The sequence below is a fragment of the Chanodichthys erythropterus genome, chromosome 15 (genome assembly GCF_024489055.1).
Source record: "Chanodichthys erythropterus isolate Z2021 chromosome 15, ASM2448905v1, whole genome shotgun sequence".
Classification (NCBI taxonomy): domain Eukaryota; kingdom Metazoa; phylum Chordata; class Actinopteri; order Cypriniformes; family Xenocyprididae; genus Chanodichthys; species Chanodichthys erythropterus.
This window is the reverse complement of record NC_090235.1, coordinates 12918752-12941828: the sequence shown is the minus strand read 5'-3', so window position 1 is coordinate 12941828 and position 23077 is coordinate 12918752. Positions and strand designations below refer to the sequence as shown.

Sequence of the window (23077 nt, the reverse complement as noted above, 5' to 3'; positions counted from 1 at the left end):
ATCATAGTTTCTCTGACCATAACAAAAGTGCTTTACAAACACAAAGCTGGAGCAGCCAGAGTTATATTAATGTTAATAGAGTCAAGAGACCAACTAAAGGAAATGCTTTTCACCATCATGGTGACTTCAAACTAAACTTTCATTCAAACATTAACATCTAAACATCTGTTCATTCTCAGTAAGAACTTTTGTTGATGTGTGACAGAAATCAAATCAAACTGGTTAATAATAAGTGTAATAATGTTTAATGGCTGGAAGTCAGTTGTAGTTGTTGTGTCTCTCTCTTTTTCTCTTGTTGTTTCTTCAGTGATTCTGCTTATTATCATCAGGTGTCTCCACTAATTGTCAATCATCCCTCAATCATCAATCAATTATCTTATTAACTTTAACACTGCTTCAGTGTTACTTTTTAACACCCGGTATGATGGACTCATATGTTCACTTTGGGTGTTAATTTAACACTGGGGATTTTGCTTTATAAAAATGATCATTCTAGAAGAAATTCAGATGGCACTTAGAGGCTTTTGCATCTGAACTCTTCACATACAGATTATTTACAAACAAACACGATTTATTGTGTGAATGCCTATTTATTTATTCAAGCCATGTTTTTTTTTTTTTTTTTAACTGGTTTATTTAAAGTAGCCTAATCAAGTTATTTCTTTGTGTATATGTATTTTTGCATGTATCTGTTTATTTATTTGGAAATGCAATTATTTTTCTGTAATGTATAATGTAGTTTTGAGTTTGTATTTGAAAATATTCAGAATTGTTTCGAATTTCTACTAAGAGAAGTTTATGCTATATTTTACAGTTAAAAAGTTTTTACAAAAAAATTCATTGTAATCCTTTGAATGTTAACTGAGTTTGCCCTTAACAGTTATTGAATTGTAAGGGAAAATAAAATCATTTGTATGGAAAAATCTAATTATTTGGTTGAATGTGCTGTTGCAAGTTGAGAAAAAAATGTAGTTGAATGAACATAAATTTTAGTACAGATAACTTGAAAATTTAAGTTATCGTATTTCAACTAATCTTTACAAGTCCAGGTTAGTTGAAATAAGTTGTTGGGCCAACTATTTTAACTGTGTCAACTAAATTTTTTAAGTTGAACATACTTAGTAGATTAAGTCAATAAAACTTAACTGAGTCAAAGCAAAAAGATAACTAAAAAATATAAGTTGAGTGAACAAAATTTTTTTTACAGTGTTGTTTACTATTGTAGCATTTCTGAGCGTATATTATCCTGTCTGACTGTTTGTTGTTACCGTTCTTCTATGAGCGTTTCCAGCATCAACATGGACCCAGTCATACGTCTCGTCCTCCTTCGTCAAGGTAATTGTACCCTGGAGGACCACATTCAGAAGTTTCTGGGTATTGTCTATTATGCAGACTGGCCTGACTGTGCACTGATAGACTTTTTCTGTGATGGTGTTAATCAACCCCCTTCAGAAACTTAGATAAGAGGGACCGCGTTCATCACTTACTTGCTTTCTGGATTATGCGTTGTTGTCTGCTGGCTCACCGTTTACTGTGGGTGTTGCGGAGAAATGACACCTCGCTGAATCATGTAATGGCCTCCACACCAAAGGCTACCATCACAACAACCCCAGTCTATGTTCCAGTTGATCTTCATGAGCCAAGTCAAGTCTCCCTTGATCGCCCAGAGTCACGTCACATCTCCGCTGATCTTCCAGAGCCCAGTCAAGTCGCCGCTGATCTTCTAGAATCACGTCATGTCTCTGGATCTGTCCGAAAGCGAAGAGGGTTGCGTTCCAGTGTGGCTGATCCAATGCTAATTTCAGCACGAGCGGCTGGCATTCCTAAGCCTCCGCCTGCCTCCTCGTACTCAAGCCCGCCGGCCGCTTCGCACACAAGCCAGCCGGCCACTTCGTACGCAAGCTCGCCGGTTGCAGCGCACTCAAGCTCGCCGGTTGCAGCGCACTCAAGCTCGCCGGTTGCAGCGCACTCAAGTTCGTCGGTTGTAACGCACTCAGACTCTCTGGATGCGATGGACAAGATGGCCGCTTCGCCAGTGCCCACGGGCAAGATGGCCGCCCCTTCGGTGTCTGTAAACATTGGGGTCGTTCCAGCCGTTGAGTCCGCTCCAGAGCCCAAGCGTCTTGCCCTGTCGGCGTCACTCAAGCGGCTTGCCCACGAACCCGCCACGGTCTCCGTTGAATTCCCCAAGAACTTTTTTTGGGGGGGGGCATACACCTGAGGGTGGGGAGCTTGTGGGTGGAGACCCTGCCCGGCCACTGCCATCAACGGCCTCTGAACTGTTATGGCCGCCCATGGACTATAACCCACTATGGCCGTGAGCCACCTGACCCGCCGTGGCTTCCAGACACTCTTGACCCGCCATGGCTGCCCGTGGCACCTGACCAACCGTGGCTGCCTGAGTTCCTGGATCTGCATTGGAGACCCCGTTCCCGTCTGCGTCTCCAATGCACCCACCCCCCCTCCCTATCTGTGCCATGTACGTCGCGAGGACGCGCCTTCCGGAAGGGGGTCTTGTTTACCACGGTTGCAATTTTGAGCGTTTGTATCCTGTCTGCCTGTCTGTTACCGTTCCTGCCTGTTACCTGTTTAGAATCCTCTGCTGCCTCCCCCTGACCTGTGCTTTGTATACCGACCTGTGAGTGATATCTGCCTGTCCTGATCTACCGCCTGTTCCTGTTTGCTCCTGTCTGACCCTGCCTGTACGACCACGCTCACCTTTAATAAAAGCTTTGCACTTGGATCCCAGCTTCGTTACAATAGGCCTATTGATTGTATTTTTTAATCCGTAATAATGCGTTGACACTTGTGTGTCCCTAGTGCACCAGTAGTTAATCTAATCGTGATCAGTGTTGGCAATGAGAAACATGTATTGATCAAATGTACAGCTTGAAGTCTCTCTAATAAAAGTGTCAAATGCATGATTGTGCCTTTTTGGACAACATGTTGTTCAATGTGCAATAAAAGCAATAACTGTCTTGATTGTGAGTGTGTTTTGGTGTCCAGGACATGGTGTAACATGATAATTTAAAAAAAAAAAAGTTTTTTAAATATCTAATTTACAAAAAAACTAAAAATCTAACGTAGCCTACATTTAATAACGGAAAATAACTATGATCATCAAAGAAGCTGTGATAAGCGTTGTATTTTGTGCTTCGACACATGATGATACTGTGACACTCTTTTCACTGCAGTATGTGTTGGCAGAGGAGCTGGCAAACTGCAAGCTGATAACAAAAATGAAAGTGTTTTTTTAAGCTTGTCAGGTGGCACAGTCGGCACCATAGAGACGCTTTCATCTTTAATAGGAAGAGAGTCTAAAATAGTATAATGGTTCACACGTCTAAACATATTTTCTTTATAGTTTGGCTTATTTTTCAAACTCCTCTAAGAGATGCTCATCAAGCTGAGCACAAAGGTAAGCACATTTTACTTCTGATCAGCAGAGAAACCACGCAGTTTATTAACAAATATAGCAATAAACAAAACCTTTTGAGTTTTATATTATATTATTATTCGCGTAAGTCGCGTAACAACACGGACTCGTTCATTCAATAGTATTTGTGAGCTGAAAGTGATGTGTAGGCTATGAGTTTCACAAAATAAGAGGGAATCTGACGAGCATCAGAACGCTAGTGGTCACATGACTCAGGAGACGCATTTCATCTGAAACGCAAGTACCAGGTAACCGCAGTGCGTCTTAACTGACCACTCGAGATCTGATGCGAACAAATCTTCCCTTCCGTTCTCTCAGATCCGGGCGAGTCCCGGAGATTCCAGGAGAGGTGAAAAAGTCAATAGCCTATTTATAGAGCCTGTTTGCATTTTGCTCAAATGCTGTTGACCACAGGCCAGCATCATTGCTGAAGTGATTTGTGTAATGTTTTAGAATGAAATCTTTTCTGCTCACCAAGGCTGCATTTATTTGATCAAAAATACAGTAAAAACTTTGTAAAATATTATAGCAATTTAAAATAGCTGTTTTCTATGTGAATATAGTAAAACAATTTATTACTGTGATCAAAGCTGAATTTTCAGCATCATTACTCCAGTCTTCAGTGTCACATGATCCTTCAGAAATCATTCTAATATGCTGATCTGCTGCTCAAGAAACATTTATGATTATCAATGTTGAAAATAGTTGTGCTGCTTTAGATTTCTGTGGCAACCATGATACCATTCAAACATTTGTGGTATATTAAAAAAAAGAGTAAAATTAATACTTAATTCAGCAAGGATGCATTAAATTGATCAAATATGATATTATTAATGTTACAAAAGATTTCTATTTAAAGGGTTAGTTCACCCAAAAATGAAAATTCTGTCATTAATTACTCACCCTCACGTCGTTCCACACCCGTAAGACCTCCATTCATCTTCTGAACACAAATTAAGATATTTTAGCTGAAATCCGATGGCTCCGTGAGGCCTTCATAGGAAGCAATTACATTTCCTCTCTCAAGATCCATCAATGTACTAAAAACATATTTAAATCAGTTCATGTGAGTACAGTGGTTCAATATTAATATTATAAAGCGATGAGAATATTTTTTGTACGCCAAAAAAAAAAAAAAAAAGACTTATATAGTGATGGCCGATTTCAAAACAGGAAGAATCGGATCATGAATGAATCAGTGTGTCGAATCAGCAGTTCGGAGCGCCAAAGTCACGTGATTTCAGCAGTTTGTCGGTTTGACACGTGTTCCGAATCATGATTCGATACGCTGATTCATAACACTCCAATGCTTTCTTGAAATCGGCCATCACTAAATAAGTCATTATTTTATTTATTGTCTGCTCATTCACAGCAGTCTGACTGAACCAGCTTCAGTAAAATGGGGTAAAGTCATTTTTTCAGTGAATATGTGCAGAATGACCTTTATACAGCAACACTCCTTCTGCATGTATAAAATATGATATGAAACTTAATGCAAGCCAATGCTATTAATATTGCTTGCCACAAACAATTACAGTAAAGTGCCTCAATTCACTTCAACAGGTTAAATGCATTTATAATGTTTGTTTTTTTCTTCATTCTGCAGATTTTGACAGTGAAACAGAATCTCAGTGGCTTTTTATAGCAGGAGCAGCAGCTGTGGTCGCAGGTCTAGGGTTTTTCTTTTGGCTTTGTTTAAAAGTTCAAAAGGTGAGTTATAAATATTCAACATGATCATTATCTTGTTTTGAAACATCTTTGCTTACTCTGATGTTTAATATGTGGTTCTGAGATCAATGCATTAACGTGTTGAATTCTCATACTGAAGTGTTTATAAACTTCTGCTTTATCTTTTATGTTTTTCTAGGTTCAAAGTCGTAATGTTGTAGAAGCACAGACTTCAGTCCCTAATCCTGACACTGAACAAGCTGCGGACAGTCTGTTCAACTATGAGACAGGAGTCACACTACTGACCGGGATCTGAGGAGTGTCAGCCTGTGTTTACACTGCAAATCTTAAAGCACAGATCCAATCTTTTTATCTGATTCACTTTAGACACGACTGGTATCCGATATCTGTGTTTACAATAATCCCAACCTAAAATTATTCTGTTGGTGATGTGACATTGAGCCTCTGGTTTTTAATAGCAGTTCTAATATTATTTATTACTGGAAAAATCCTGTTCACTTCTTAATATTCTTTATTATTTTTATTATTATTATTTTATGAATGCAATCTGAGGCACATCTTCATATGCACTTGTAAATGTGAATATGCATTTCTATTGCTCTGATTTATTTTTAAGTGAAATTTTGAACCGGCTCATATTATTGACATTACCTGAGCAGTTTAGTTTATGCAAGATAGAAAACTTGTGCAAGAACACGCATGTATTGCATGGACAGAGAAAAAACATGTTTAAAATGCACATGCTTTAACTTGAAAGCTTGTCCTGTTTGACTTGTTGTTTATGCTGCTAAACTGAATGTATAACAGAGTATCTGCTTCAATACAATCTTATCAACAACACTAACATAAGAGAGTTTGTGGTTTATGTCTCAGATGCATGTTAAAGTCACACTCGTTATAGCAGTAATAACAAGGTGCCGTTACTTTCAGAATGGAAAAGTGGAAAAGTACAAATGGTTGTTTTATTTAAAGTGAAAATAAAATATCTTCCTATTATTGTGTCATAATCAGGATATCTGCCAGCCCACAGATGTCAAGATCCAGCCCTGGTACAAGATACATTAAATGAAAGGTAAATTAAAAAATACTTGGGAAAAGATTTCTTTCTTCTTGCTGTTAAGGTGTGATATTGAGAGAAAACAGAAGCTCACAGGACAACATGTGTTGAAAAAATTGCTATTTTAGCTTGAATACTCTGTAAGTCTCTTTGGATGAAAGTGTCTGATAAATGCATGAATGTGCCTTTTTGTACATCTGTTTTCATAGTGCACTGTAATAAATGAATGCATAAAATATACATGTTATAGCTTTTTTTTTTTTTCAAGAAAAGAGGCTAAAATTATTTTGATGGGCAGTTAAGGACAAGGTGAGTTGATGAGTTGACTACTCTACTATCAAGTCGACGTGTTTAGTTAGTAACATTCAAGTGGAACATTTAGCCAGGAAATAGCCGAATATAGGCAACCTTTTTTGCAAGTTAACTGTCATGGTGTCACGGCAGGTAGTGTAGGATACGATGCAAGACGAAGAAGAATACTTTGTTACACTAGGAGAAGGCTGTACATCTGTTCAATGCAGAGATGGCACTGAGTTCTCTGGGCCCGAGCTAATCTCAGATAGTTCAAAACACAGTGGAAATGAGTCCACATTTCAGCTTGTTTTTGGAAAAAAAAATGGACATTCAGCCCCAAAGATGATGGGGACCATCAAGGTTTCTCTGAAGAATAAAATTACGTTTTTCAATTGCGGTTTTGTACCCAAACAGAAGATTAGGTCTTTCAACACACATCCATGACCAACAATAATCTCCAATATTTTGTTTATTCTTATTTATAAGGGCCAATTTTGTAAGGGAAACTTCCTTTTAACATCTTCATCCTGACTTTTTTTTACATTTTTACTTTTGTGTTCCTGACAGGCACTTCTTTCCATCTATCCTGTTCTTATTTTTAATGCGGTTAACACGTCATGCACTGTATTTTAAAGTGACGAGAGAGCGTGCTCACATTCACTTCTTACTTTCTATAATTCACAGATTTAAATTGTATTTTACTACAATATTATTAGTTAATGTTTTCGTGTAAGAAGGAAAAAAAAAAAAATCATACACACACACACACACACACAAAAAAAATCCAAAGTTGTGATTTGGGGCCCCCTAGCGTCCTGGGCCCATATACCCGGCATACTCTGCACCACCCCCTAACGGCACCCCTGGACATGGGGGGGTGAGTAAATTATCAGGACATTTTTATTTGACAGTGGACTAATCCTTTACATCACCTTTTGTCCTAGACACTGTTTAAAAAAAATTGCACATCTCCAATTTATTGTCTCCTTAAGATGAATCACTTGTATTTCTCATGTTTAAGTCACTTCAGATAAGACTCTGCTAAATAAATGTAAATGTTTCGAAAACGAAATGTTCTGATTGTGTCTATGGTATGTTACATTTTTAAAAATAGAATACATAATACACAAAACATCTGGTAAGAGAGTTTGTTCTTTGAGACCATAAGGAAAATGGTAACACTTTACAATAAGATCGCATTTGTTCACATTAATATATTAACTAACAGTGAGCAATATTGTTACAGTATTTATTCATATTTGCGAACATTAGTTAAAAAAATACAACAGTTCATTGTTTGTTCATGTTAGTTTACAAATACATTATTAAAATCAAAAGTTGTATAAGTACATGCTGAAATCACCAGAAAAGACTGAGACCACCTCATGATGATCGGTTTCTCTGGCTTTATTGTTTATAGGTATAAGTTTGAGTTGTTTTATTCTGTAAACCACTCTACTGACAATATTTCTCCCAAATGCAATAAAGTTAAGTCATTACAAAGCAGAATAAAACAGTAATGATCTCTAAATTTATGTATAGAATTTATTTTTGAAAATTTTTTTATAAAGTTACTTTTTATTTTATTACATTTACACTATTCTTGTCTAAACTTTATGAGCAGCTCTTTGAAAGTGAAAGTGTGATTTCAGCAAGCAGCCAGTGAGGGGCAGCAAATGCGTCAGCTGTGCTTAGCTGTGCCCTACAGTGAGTCTATGGCTGTGCCACAATCAAATGGCGAGATGGGCGAGATGCTTTACACGCTCTCGTTTGAAAACATTTCCTTTACATTCGCAGTAATAGTCTGGCTTATTTGTCATTCTTGTCTAAGTGATGCGCATCAAGGTAAGAACAGAGTTCCTTTGTTTACTGCTGAGGCGTATCTACTAATGTATAAACATGTTGCGTTTGCTTTCAGGTTAGGCTACACTCTCAGAAAAAAAAAGTACGGGGCTGTCACTGGGGCAGGTACAAAATTCAAAAGGTACATCTTTGTACCTTACTTACCCCTAAATAATACATATTAGTACCTTAAAGCTACATATTAGTGCCTTTTCGCTTTTGTGCCTTAGGGTACTGCCCCAGTGACAGCAGTGTAGCTTACCTTTTTTTCTGACGGTGCATATTTAAAATAGTTTCAGCAACCATATTGTGGAAGGGTTAATTGTTCATAATAAGTTGTTCTATATTAATGTTAATTTATAATGTTAACTTGAATGGTTAAAATGTAGTAGACTGTTGCACCAGCCCCTCCCTCCTGTCTGGGGGTGGCATCCTTTAAATGTTCTTTTCCCCTTCACAGCTACAGAGGACACAAACATTTTATACACATTTATTTTAGTGACAGAACAGAACAAACGGATCAAACAGAACAAAGACAACAATGAGGGAGAAAAGAAAAAAATAGATAATTATAATAATAAAAAATGACAAAACAACAGAACATTTGAGGGACAAATGCATGCAAAGACAAATTATCCTTTGACTGGACAGGTAATGCTTAAGCTGGATACAAATTTCAAATGTTGTAGAGGAGTCTCTTAATCCTATGAAAATATATATATGTATACACTGCCCTCCAAAGGTTTGGAAACACCCCTGGCAAAGTGTGGTTTTGGACGATATCAAGCATAAATCCTTATCTTTTCTTTTTTTTTTTGGTGCAAATACTTTACAGTAACTTGACATTATCATTGAAGACCAGCAATAATAATTTTCATTTTGATTCCATAATAATGACAATATATACATGTCAAAGTCAGACATGCCCCTTTGCCAGCTGTGATGCCTGGTTACTGGTTTAAACTTGGCCCAGGTTTGTAAAAGATTTTTGGGTCAGCACACCTTAATAGCTTCAACAATTGATTGCCAATTAAGTTTAGAATACAATGAACCAATCAGAACCCAGTTTAGGTCAGATAGCTGCTAATGGTGGATATTTTAAGGAATCAAAACTTTTAAGTTTTTTCTATGTATAAACTGTTTATGTAATAAAATATGTTTTCATAGTTTGTGTTGTCCCTTATCAGTGCAAAATTATCACAAATTAAAAAGGATTCATGCCAATATTGTCCAAAACCCCACTATTCTAGGGTGTTTCCAAACTTTTGGAGGGCAGTGTATTATTAAAATAAAATCTACTACCTTTATGACTCGAATGACATTGGTAACAATGATTGTGTACAATACAGAAAGAGAGATAAAGTGCATGATCCTGACTATTGTCAGCTGTCTAATAAAACTTTAGGCACAACATTAAATACATTATCAATGAATACAGAGAGATTACACTCCATTACTAATAACTTTGGCATTAATAGGGGCCACTGGCTATGAGTGCACTACATCAATTACCTTAAGATGTTCTAAAATTTGTTCCCAAATTTGATCAAATACCTCAGATTTATCATTGTTCTATGCAAGACCAAAAGATTTTTAAATGAACAAATGTATTCAAATTAAATAAGATACATATGGCTCCTTCAGTCATGATGAACAAAATGTGTAATAAACTGAAAGCCAACGGAAAAATCCTGTTAGGTTTTTGTGCGACATGCCATATATACAAGACAGAAACATAAGATAGAAGTAGTCTAAACAAAACAAAAGAATTATATTGTGCAGAAATGCGGCCACTTATTTATTCAGTGTTATGTTCTGACAGGAATGCGTGACATGTTGTAACAAACCCCTGGCCTGGAGGTACGAGTTTTCCAGGTGCAGTTGAAGGCAGAAATTACTTTATTGATTTATCACATAACAAGATTTCAGTGTTTCCAACTCCACTTGAAGGGGATATTACAAATAATATGTAATATATACATATTACAACGAAGCATTTTGACCAATATCACACCTGCACTGTATTTAATTGATTGTGTTGTTCGAGAATGTGCATCTGCAGAAACAAGCAACTCAAATGCTGGACTAATGCATAGACTGACATTTTCTCAACTGATGTCTCACAATGTGAGAAAACAAAATCACGTCTTGGACATTTTAGGCAATTAAGAAATCCCTGTCTTGCATTTTTAAGGTCAATAAAAGAGGACATGCATGGTCACTATACATGACAAGACTTTTTGTCCTAATAAAAAGAGTTGCACACTTCTATTGTGTTTGTGTTTTCATTGTTATGTGTTTCATATGTTCCTCAGTGAAACACTTTCTCCACTACAAGTTTACAGTCCTGACTAAAGCAGACACATTCCCAGAGTTCAGTGCTGTGGGTGTGTGTGATGACAGACAGATCAAACACTTCAGTGATGAAGAAAGAGTCTGGATTCTGACTGAAGATGATCAAACTAAAGCTCCTAAAGATCCTCCTGATTCTAGAGACTGGTTCATTCATCAGATCAGGACTCTGACAAACTGCACAAACTCACAGTGTTCTGGTGAGATTCATGATTTACTCTCATTCATTATCAGACATTATATTCACTGTAAGTTTGTCATGAGTGTTGTTCTGTGATTGTAGATCTTCATGTTCTCCAGAGAATAATTGGCTGTGAACTGGAGAAACTTCCTGATGGAACAGTGAATCTGACTGTCTTTGATGAATATGGATTTGATGGAGAGGATTTTATATCCTTTAATTCTGACACTATGAAGTGGATTGATAAAAGTCCAAATGCCAAGGAAACCAAGAAGGAATGGGATCTTCACACAAAACACAACCAGCTCCTGCAGGATTTCCACAAGAACTGCATGAACTGGATGTCAACGTTTAACAACACAAAAAAGAGTAAGTTCTAATTACATCATTTAATTATTAAATTTATTTATTTATATTATTTATATATCATTCAATAACAAATAAATACCAACTGAGACAGCTGAAAATGTTCTTTTGAGTGTCAGGGTTTAGTCTAATCCTGTTTGGCTTCAGTGCTCTGCTCAGTCCAGTCTTTCTGTCTGGGTTGGATTCTGCTCTCTGGCTCAGTCTGGTTTGATCTTTCTGCCTGGTGTATGGATCTGCTCTCTTCTAGCTCTCTTGTTTATTGTTGCTTCTTTCAGATGGATCTCCTGGTTCAGATCCTTTCTGTCTGGCTGCTGGTTGCCTGTTTCTCTTCACCACCGCTCTGCCAATTTGGACTCTGCCCTGCCAGCTGGTGACCTGTGCTTGTTTTACTCTTTATTTTTCAGTAATAAGCTGTACCATGACTGCTCTTGGGTAAACCACGATACTCTCATGGTGTACCGAACGCGCCCCACCCCCTTCTGCCCCGGCCTATTGATCCTAAATGACGAATACAGTAGCCTAACCACCATTAATCGCAATAAACTCCACGTTTTTTTACTTCCAATAAGAAACAAAGTGTCATCTTTAAAAATCTGTCTATTTATCATGACATTCAAACATAAAAATGCTGTTTTGGCACTCTTTAATGTGGCGTGACAGATTACTATGCAGGCGCCACATTTCAAGCGGGAGCACAAGTGAACGCAATCATTTCTTCCTCTTTAATGCTACTTACAGAATAAACATGAATGAACATCTAGTACAATCGAAGATACAGGTGCTGGTCATATAATTAGAATATCATGAAAAAGTTCATTTTTTATTGTAAATTATTTTTAAAAATGAAACTTTCATATATTCTAGATTCCCTACATGTAAAGTAAAACATTTCAAAAGTTTTTTTTTTTAAATTTTGATGATTAGAGCGTACAGCTCATGAAAGTCCAAAATCCAGTATCTCAAAATATTAGAATATTTCCTAAGATCAATCAAAAAATGGATTTTCAAAACAGAAAAGTTCAAGTTCTTTAAAGTATGTTCATTTGTACACTCAATACTTGGTCGGCAGCACATATTACAGCAAATGACTTGCTCCTAGCACAAATTACAGCATCAGTGAAGTGTGGCATGGAAGTGATCAGCCTGTGGCACTGCTGAGGCACTATTGAGCCTTCAGATCATCTGTATATTGTTGGATCAACTGTTTCTCATCTTTCTCTTGAAAATATCTCATAGATTCAGGGGCATGTTGGCTGGCCAATAAAGCACAGTAATATCATGGTCAGCAAACCACTTGGAAGTGGTTTTTGCACTGTGGGCAGGTGCTAAAGTCCTGCTGGAAAAGGAAATCAGCATCTCCATAAAGCTTGTCAGCAGATGGAAGCATAAATTGCTCCAAAATCTCCTGGAAGATGGCTGCATTGACTTTGCACTTGATAAAACACAATGGACCAACACTAGCAGACGTCACGGCCCCCCCAAATCATTGCTGACTTCAAAAACTTTACACCAGACTTCAAGCAGCTTGGATTCTGTGCCTCTCCAGTCTTCCTTCAGACTCTGGGACCATGATTTCAACATGAAATGCAAAATTTACTTTTATCTGAAAAGAGGACTTTCGACCACTGTTCACTGTCCAGTTCTTTTTCTCCTTAGCCCAGGTAAGATGCTTCTGATGTTGTTTCTGTTTCAGAAGTGGCTTGGTAGTCCTTTTCCTGAAGATGTCTGAGTGTGGTGGCTCTTGATGCGCTGACTCCGGCTTCATTCTACTCATTGTGAAGCTCTCCCAAGTGTCTGAATCGGCTTTACTTGACAGTATTCTCAAGCTTGTGGTCATCCCTGTTGCTTGTGCACCTTTGCCTACCCAATTTCTTCCTTCTAGTCAACTTTGCATTTAATATGCTTTGATACATCACTCTGTAAACAGCCACCACATTCAGTAATGACCATCTGTGACTTACTCTCTTTGTGGAGGGTGTCAATGATTGTTTCCTGGACCATTGCCAAGTCAGCAGTCTTCCCCATTAGTGTGGTTTCAAAGAACAAGAGATACCCAGAATTTATACTGTAGGGATGGTCATTTAATGAAACGCAAATGTAAATATTCTAATATTTTGAGATACTGGATTTTGGACTTTCATGAGCTGTACGCTCTAATCAACAAATTAAAAAGAAAAAAAAAAACTTTTTAAATGTTTTGCTTTACATGTAGGGAATCTAGAATATATGAAAGTTTCATTTTTAAAAATAATTTACAATAAAAAAATGAACTTTTTCATGATATTCTAATTATATGACCAGCACCTGTATAGTACAACTTACAGAAACATATAATATCTCATGTAATCGCTCAGTCAGTGTTTCAATGGCAGAAAGACGTCATTAAAACAGCTTGTAAACACTGTTTGTTCAAATAATTCTATCATGAAAATGACAGCCACGGTGTAAATGATTATATTTCAACAACGAATTGGAGTAAAAACATAATTTTATAATTAGATTTAGAAGTTAATGCAAAAACTACCTTATGTGCAGTTTACATGTTTACATATGATTTGTTATTTGAGTGTTGATTATTATATCAAAAAATAAATAGCAACTGAATTTAGGCTAATAGTTTGGGCTCTGGACCTTTATTATTATAGTAATGTGCAAGTAAGGGCCCCCTGGTGTTTTTTATCCTTAAGAACAGTATTTTACTGAACAAATTGTGTCTCTGTCTTCATTTAAAGACAGAGACACAATTTGTTCAGTAAAATACTGTTGAATAAAATAAGAGCAAAACTGTTTGTAAAAGCAGTTTTCTCCCCCTGCTGTACCTAATTGAACCAAACCAAACCGTGACTTCAAAACCGAGGTACAAACCGAACCGTCAGTTTTGTGTATTGTTACACCCCTATTCATTTCTTACCCTCATGACATTCCAAACCCGTAAGACACATTTTGTAAATAAAGTGGTAAATCGTTTTTTTTTTTTTTTAGTTTTTTTTTTCGCAAACAAAGCACTTGTGTCACTTCATAAAACTGAGGTTAAACCACACAGTCACATGGATTGCTTTAATGATGTCTTTACTACCTTTCTGGACCTTGAAAGTGGTAGTTTCATAGACTATCTATGGATGGAGGGACAGAAATCTCTCAGATTTCATTAAAAATATCTTAATTTGTGTTCTGAAGATGAACGAAAGTCTTACGGGTGTGGAACGACATGAGGGTGAGTAATTAATGACAGAATTTTCATTTTTGGGGGAACTAACCCTTTAAAGGGGTTAAGAACTGGATTTTTTATTATAATTTCATAGTGTTTCCTGAGGTAAACATATAATGTTAGTATGATTTTTATATAAAAAAAGTCATAATTTAGAAATAAAAGGCTATTTTTCTACCCTGATTTTAGCCCTCGCTCAGTTTTAAGGGGCGTGTCTGCTGTGAGACTTCAGTGTAATTGTGATTGTGATTGGCTGACATGTTTGCACATGAAATAAGTCTTACATGTGGAACTGGTGCTGCCAGGCAGTTAGAGATTGAACTAGCTATGCAAACATGATGTAAATAAAGCAAGTGGTTCATTGTGCAGTCACTGATTATAACGGGAGTTTTGGTGAGAGTCCAGATAAATCACTGTGTGATTAACAGCTTCAGCCATTATAAGGAGAATGTTCTTTGATCGCTTCTGTATATAATTTAATCACAATTTAGTAACGCATAAATATTTAGTTCATATCAAGCGATCTGTTATAACAGACAAATCAATAGTGACTACGTAATAAAAACAGTTATTATCTTCTCCAGGTTCTCCAGATGTCCATGTCTCTGCAAGGAAAGCTCCTGATGATGAGAGTAATCTGGTTCTGACGTGTCTGGCCACTGGTTTCTACCCCAGAGATATTCAGATGAACATTAGATTGTACAGAATTAATCTTAATCATCAAACATCTTCAGGAATCAGACCAAATGATGATGAAACCTTTCAGATGAGAATCAGTGTGAAGATCGACTGTAATCACAAAGGATCTTATGATTGTCTGCTCATTCACAGCAGTCTGACTGAACCAGTTACAGTAGAATGGGGTAAATATCATGATAAATTCAGTTGCTCACATATTTGTAACAGAAGAACAAGATGCTGAGATACATTAATGTTTCTTACCACAAACAATTACATTTAAAGTGCCTCGATTCAGTTCAAAAGTTCATAATATTGATTTAAAAAAAAAAAAACATTCTTTAAAAAATATTGAAAATGGTTTTGTTTATATTTTTTTCTTCATTATGCAGATGGAACATCTATTGCCTGTGAAATGGATTATACATGGATTGTCATTGCAGGAGCAGCTGCTGTTCTAGTTCTCGCTGTGATTGGTTACTTCATCTACAAAAGCAGACGGTCAAATGGTGATCAATATTCAACACTGTTGCTTTAAGTGTCTTGTTGTTGTAAATATCCTTGTTTTAAAGACATTTGAAAATGTATGAACAAGGGATGAACAATTTTGTCTATAATACCAACAGTAGAAATATGTGAACGAGTAGAGATTTTGATGATTTTTGATTAATTTTACTCTGCAGCTAAATATGAAAGAACATTATTGTATGAACATGCATTGTATTCTGTATTTACAAAAAAAACAAAAAACAAATTAGCTGTACTCAAGCTCAAGTTTTTATATAATTTGCTTTATCTTTTCTAGGTCAGAAGGAAACAGTGGAGGATAATATTATGATGAAAACTGAATAATCATCATCTCCACACACAGGTATCTACATCACATTTAATGTCTATCTTTGTGCAGAGAATCATAATCCAGTCCAAAGCTTCAAACAGTGAACCTGCAGTCGATAGCTGAATAAATAAATCAGGACAATTGAAAAGTGTGCTTTCTAGACCTGGAAAAATCTTGGAAATTAAAATCTTAATTAAAGTCTTGGAATTTGTTAAATTAATGAATCTAAATGAAAAATTTAATTTGATTAATTTAATTTAATTTAATTTAATTAGAAAAATATCCCGATAATCACAAATGACTGGAAAAGTCATAAAAATTGTAAACCTTGAACATTCAGTTATTGAACCTGGATTAATCATGGAATGATTTTATTTTAATAATGATTTTATTTTCATATATTGCCACTCTTAGTTTCTGTCAATAATAAAGTTCTTCAAATAATGTTTTTGATAAGTGTAAACGCTTTTGATAAACGCTGCATGGTTTATGGGCTCTGATTAGAAATGAAATGTTTTTCATTTTCTTTAAATCTGAGGAGAAACAGTCCTAGGATTATTATGACTGTATAAATATTCAGTTTACTTTTTTTTTTGCCTTCAGCTGTTTCTAATGTCTGTTTATGGGTCACTTTTAATTTAATAACAATAATTAATCATGCTAGTCTCTGTTTATTATGTTTCTTTATGATCAATTGAAATATGATGCTACAAACTTCACATTTGACAATTTATTGAAACATTTATAGGATCAAGAACACTTCATATTTGTTATGTGTGTAACAATATTATTCTTTGTTTTGTTTTTTTCAGGCAAATGGAAATGGTGAGACAAATGAGACAACATCAAAGCTCTAAAATAATTCAATAAATAAAGTATTTAATGTAATTTAATTAGACTTCTTAGAAATGAAAATATACTTGATAATTATAGAAGTTTATATGCAGTATTCGTAACTGTAAAAATGTATGTCATCACAGTCTGTGAAAAGAAGGTAATGACGGTTGATGACAACAGTTACATCATGTTTTGTATTATACTGTATTATGTTTCCAACTGTATGACCTCTATTAAAAGGGATAGTTCACCCCAAAATGAAAATTATCCCATGATTTACTCACCCTCAAGTCATCCTAGGCGTATATGACTCTTCTTTCAGATGAACACAATTGGAGATATATTTAAAAATATCCTGGCTCTCCAAAGATTTATAATGGGAGTGAATGGAGGGGTGAGATTTTGAAGCCCAAAATAAATGCATCCATCCATCATAATAGTAATCCATACGGCTCCAGGGGGTTAATAAAGGCCTTCTGAAGCGAAGCGATGCATTTTTGTTAGAAAATCTAATAATATATCTAAAAATACAATCTAAACTAGCTTCCAGCAGATGACCGTACGCGTAACTCGTGAAGCGATGTACGACGCAGGATGTACGAGTATCGTAAGCTTAAACTCAAGCTCCTTTTTATTGAAATCCTCCAACATTTCTCTTTAAAAATTCTCATTTTAGAGTTCTAATTTGTGACCGGTGTTTTGTTTTGCTCTCTTCTCTGCGCTTCCGCGTTCATCATTGTGTCATGTGTCGGGTCAGAGGTCACTCTTCTGGCGCAAATCGTTGCGTACGACCGTCTGCCAGTTATTTTACATTATAAAGTTTTAAATAAGGATATTTTTCTTACAAAAACCCATCACTTCGCTTCAGACGGCCTTTATTAACCCCCTGGAGCCGTATAGATTACTTTTATGATGGATGGATGCACTTATTTTGGGCTTCAAAACTGAGCTTTATGAATCGAATCAGTGGTTCAGAGTACCAAAGTGATTTCATCAGTGTAGCAGTTTCATTTGCGATCCGAATCACTAAATCGTAACAAAAGATTCGTAAAGCTCCAAAGCAGTGTTTTGAATTCGGCCATAGATATTTGAAAAGTCGTTATTTTGTTTTATTTTTGGCACACAAAAATATTCTCGTCGCTTTATAATATTAATATTGAACCACTGTACTCGCATGAACTGATTTAAATATGTTTTTAGTACATTAATGGATCTTGAGTTAATGGCTTTGCTCTCAATAGAGGCCTGACGGAGCCATCAGATTTTATCAACAATATCTTAATTTGTGTTCTGAAGATTAATGAAGGTCTTAAGGGTGTGGAACGACATGAGGGTGAGTTATTAATGACATTATTTTCATTTTTGGGTGAACTAACCCTTTAATAAGAAATAAATATCTTGGGGTGTTCTAGATGAACTCCTGAATTCAAGCTTTTAACAAAAAAGATAAACAGTGTCATTCCGTGTCAAATCAACCAAATTTCGCAAACTTCCTCACTCAAACTTTTGATTTTGTTGATATTTTTTCTGTAGAAAGACCAACATAAATAGTGATGAAAGCCAAAATACTAAATGTCACAGATGTATGTCAGATAATCCACTATTTTCTAGAGTGGGGTCAAAATGACAATTTTCAAATTAGAAGGGTGTACAAATAATTTTAGAAAGATGGCAGCATCATTATTTTATTTTTACACAGAGATTGGTAGGTCTTTTAGTAAATTCTGTTGACTTTAGCAATCTTTGTTTCATTATATGTCAACAGTGAGAGTTCAAAAATGGGAAAAAGCACTTTTTGTGTTTTTTGCCTCAAGTTTGCATGCCTGTATTTCAAGAAGTATTAAAGATATCTTACTATTCCTTTAGATTCTGGTTCTTAACAAACTCTCCTTTTGGTATCTTCATTTTCAAGGCCCTATATAGTTCAAAACCATAGATATGGGGATCTCTGCTGCTCTTTGTTCAAATTGTTGAATTTTACCCATTTTCAGTCATCAAAAACCAAATGTGGTGCAAAATGTGGTGCTGATACTTATTGCATTTAAAGGGGAATGTCTGGAGAATAAATGATGTTTAAACAAGAAATTTATCTCGTTTCCCTCAATCAAAATAATTGCATAAAACATAACTCTCTGAGTACCAAAAATCCACTGAAAATGGTTGAGGCACATTAACTTGCTCTTAAAAATGTATTTATAAGAATCTCTATTTGAATCAGTTTAAGGGATATTTGAAAGAAATTATTTTGTTCATTTTAACAGCTTTTGAAGCCACCAAGAGAGTTCAGATACACAGTATCGTAACTACACGTCACCCCTTTGACATCCCTGTATCTATGAGATTGAACCATATAGGGCCTTAAAAAATAAAGATTCCAAAAGAAAAGTTTAACAAGAACAAGAATCTAAAATGACATTAATATCTTTAACACTTCTTGAATTAAAGACATGTAAACTTCAGAAATATGTTTGTTTTTGGCTCTCAGAGAGGTGTATTGTGTTCGATTGTTTTGATACATTTCTAGTTTCAGTATTGTTTGTTCTTCAGACATTCCTCTTTAAACACAATAACTATCAGCTGTTTAAATAGTTACCAACATTTCATTCTTGACCATTAAATATTAGTAAAATTCAATAATTTGGACATGGAGTCACACTGGGGTCCCAATATCTATGGGACTGAATTATATAGGGCATTAAAAATGAAGATTCCATGAGAAATTCATTAAGAATGAGAATCTAGAAGGATATTAGGATATCCTTAATACTTCTTGAGTTACAGGCATGACAGCTTGAGGTAAAAAACATAAGAAGTGTTTTTTGCCATTTTTGAACGGTCACTTTTGGCATATAATGAAAAGATTTAAAGTCAACAGATTTTACTGTAGAAACGGATCTACCAATCTCTGTGTGAAAATAAAATAATGATGCTGCCATCTTTCCTAAGTCATTTTGAAACCCCTCTAATTTGGCTCCAAATCTCAGGTGAAAATAATCATTTTGATCCCGCTCTACAAAACAGTGGATTACTCAGTAAATATACATCTGTGACATTTAATATTTTGGATTTTATCAGTATTTATGTTTGTCTTTCTACAGAAAAAATATTAAAAAGATCAAACATTTGAGCCGGGGACCTCTTTTTTAGTTGACACGGAATGACTCTGAATATCGTCCTCATTTTAATTTTTTTAATAACTTATGGATTACTCATTAATAACTTATAGTTATTTTTTAGCTGTACAAAACAGCTTGTTATGCTGCTTGATATTACCATCTAGTATTTTAATGTATTGTCTTAAAGGGGTTATGAATTGAGAAATCAACTTTTGCTTGAGCTTTTGATATATGAGGTCATCATACCTAAGAATATACTGTAAGTTTCAGAACTGAAATCTTCCAATACAAGCTTTTATTGACACCAGGACCAGTGAACGACTCGTCCCGGAATGTGTCTATAGATTGATGAAACTCCGCCTCCACAGAAGAAATTAACGCCTACTTCATCATTGCAAAGTTAGCCCCGTCCAATTGTGTTTTAGTGAGATGAGGAGGAGAGAAGAGCGATACAGCACTATAATAACATTATCTTTCAAAGAATATGGTTATTTATTTTCAATAATGTGAATGTCTCAGTTAAACTTTATTTATATTTGTATTCGGTATATAAATGTAATGCCTAAATGTAATGCAACACTTTTCATGATTAGTTAACCTTAAGAGCTGTAATAGTAAAATGTTTAAAGTTTTTGAGAGAGTAATACTATTACACTATACTATTTAATATGCAAAGATGTTAGCCAATCACAGCAGTGGGCGTTTACACTTAAGTCTCGCAGCAGACACGCCCCTTAACTAAGAGCGTTCAGATCAGAGGGCTAATCAGAGTAGGAAAAATGCCTTTTATTTCTAAATTATGTTTTTTTATGTAAAAATCGTACTAATATTATAAGTGCACCCCAGGAGACATTATAAAACAATAAAACAATGCAGTTAATGACCCCTTTAAGATTTGTGTTGCTGGTTTGTAGCACAAATGGCTACACAGTTTTCTGCATATTGATGGGGGTGGGGGGGGGGCATTTGTATAATGTTTTTTTATGTGTATGTATAAAATGTCTGTATATATGGTATTTTAATGTTTTTTTTTTTAAAATACATCAAACATAAAGCAGCTGGTAACAGAGTGATTTGTGATATTTTTGTTCTTTGAATAAAAAAAAGAAATTATGAGACCACCTCAAAATGATCAGTTTCTCTGGCTTTACTGTCTATAGGTACATGTTTGAGTAAAATTAAATTGGTTTTATTCCGTAAATACTGACATTTCTCCCAAATTCTAGAAAATTCTGTAATTTAGAGGATTTTTATGCAGAAAATGATAACTGCTTAAAAAGATGTTTTCAGATCTCATAATGCCAAATAAAATGTTTTTCATATTTATTTTGAACTTACATTTTCAGAGCTGTAAGCCCTTAAAAACCTGATGAGAAACAAATCTAGAACTGTCAACAGAATAATGTCTTCAGTTCCTCCGTAATTATGTCAAAATATTTTTATTTTAATACTTTTTTACTCTATTCTTGTCTAAACTTTACGAGCAGCTCTTTGCAACTGAAACTCGCTCTATCAGTTACTGAATGATTTAAAAAGGTAGATAATCTGATCACAAACATGAAAGAAAAAAGCCTTATAAGACTGAGTCCAAAGAGTACAAATATTCACCAATTATGAAAATCTGACTTTTTCCATGTTTAAGTGCTTTAATCAAGTCATCAAGTCATTCAGCCATTCTGTACTCACTGTACACTGACACAAAACCATCAGTGGTTGACTTTTCAATGTTGAATTCATATTTTAATGTATTACACTTGCCTAATTTGACAATAAACCAGTTTTATTGATTGCAATAAAGACAACGCTATGGGAACGTTTGAATAAGAAATGTGGTGTCTGTAATTAGACACACACACGCAACATCTCTCCAGCACTTCAAATGTTATTTTTAATGTGATGACCACAAACATTATTTGTTCATCCTTCTGAGATTGTCTCCATTTGTAAAACCAAATGTTTCAAAATGTAAGAAATACAACATGTGATAGAAAACACTTTTATTTAAAAATAAAAAAGACATGAATTACCACACTACTGGTAAAGATCAGCTGGACACTCTGTCAAACTGCACAAACAGTGTTCTGGTGAGTTAAATTATTTACTCATTATTTATCAGGTATTATATTTACTGTATGTGTCTAATCAGTGATGTTGTTCTGTGATTGTAGAGCTTCATGTTCTCCAGAGAATAATTGGCTGTGAACTGGAGAAACTTCCTGATGGAACAGTGAATCTGACTGTCTTTGATGAATATGGATTTGATGGAGAGGATTTTATATCCTTTAATTCTGACACTATGAAGTGGATTGATAAAAGTCCAAATGCCAAGGAAACCAAGAAGGAATGGGATCTTCACACAAAACACAACCAGCTCCTGCAGGATTTCCACAAGAAATGGTCGCAGGTCTAGGGTTTTTGTTTTGGCTTTATTTAAAAGTTCAAAAGGTGAGTTATAAATATTCAACATGATCATTATCTTGTTTTGAAACATCTTTGCTTACTCTGATGTTTAATATGTGGTTCTGAGATCAATGCATTAACGTGTTGAATTCTCATACTGAAGTGTTTATAAACTTCTGCTTTATCTTTTATGTTTTTCTAGGTTCAAAGTCGTAATGTTGTAGAAGCACAGACTTCAGTCCCTAATCCTGACACTGAACAAGCTGCGGACAGTCTGTTCAACTATGAGACAGGAGTCACACTACTGACCGGGATCTGAGGAGTGTCAGCCTGTGTTTACACTGCAAATCTTAAAGCACAGATCCAATCTTTTTATCCGATTCACTTTAGACACGACTGGTATCCGATATCTGTGTTTACAATAATCCCAACCTAAAATTATTCTGTTGGTGATGTGACATTGAGCCTCTGGTTTTTAATAGCAGTTCTAATATTATTTATTACTGGAAAAATCCTGTTCACTTCTTAATATTCTTTATTATTTTTATTATTATTATTTTATGAAAGCAATCTGAGGCACATCTTCATATGCACTTGTAAATGTGAATATGCATTTCTATTGCTCTGATTTATTTTTAAGTGAAATTTTGGTCGCCCCTGAAATGGCTCATATTATTGACATTACCTGAGCAGTTTAGTTTATGCAAAACGTGTTTAACATGCACATGCTTTAACTTGAAAGCTTGTCCTGTTTGACTTGTTGTTTATGCTGCTAAACTGAAT

General features: G+C 35.3%; 1 protein-coding gene across 1 annotated transcript; it reads left to right on the top strand.

Annotated features, from left to right (window-relative positions):
* The first annotated feature begins 2311 nt into the window (after positions 1-2311).
* LOC137037150 (H-2 class I histocompatibility antigen, alpha chain-like) lies at positions 2312-15955 on the top strand. Its single transcript, XM_067410969.1, has 7 exons — positions 2312-2479; positions 5304-5373; positions 10634-10870; positions 10954-11220; positions 15010-15288; positions 15496-15612; positions 15909-15955. Exons 1-7 carry the CDS (start codon positions 2312-2314, stop codon positions 15953-15955), a joined length of 1185 nt encoding a protein of 394 aa, XP_067267070.1.
* Positions 15956-23077: the final 7122 nt, after the last annotated feature.

Bases quoted from the DNA above. Each gene is read 5' to 3' on its own strand.
- LOC137037150 (XM_067410969.1), top strand. From the start codon at position 2,312: ATGGCCGTGAGCCACCTGACCCGCCGTGGCTTCCAGACACTCTTGACC. The intron at 15,289-15,495 runs GTAAATATCATG...TTCATTATGCAG, and splicing joins ACCAGTTACAGTAGAATGGG to ATGGAACATCTATTGCCTGT. The intron at 15,613-15,908 runs GTGATCAATATT...TATCTTTTCTAG, and splicing joins CAAAAGCAGACGGTCAAATG to GTCAGAAGGAAACAGTGGAG.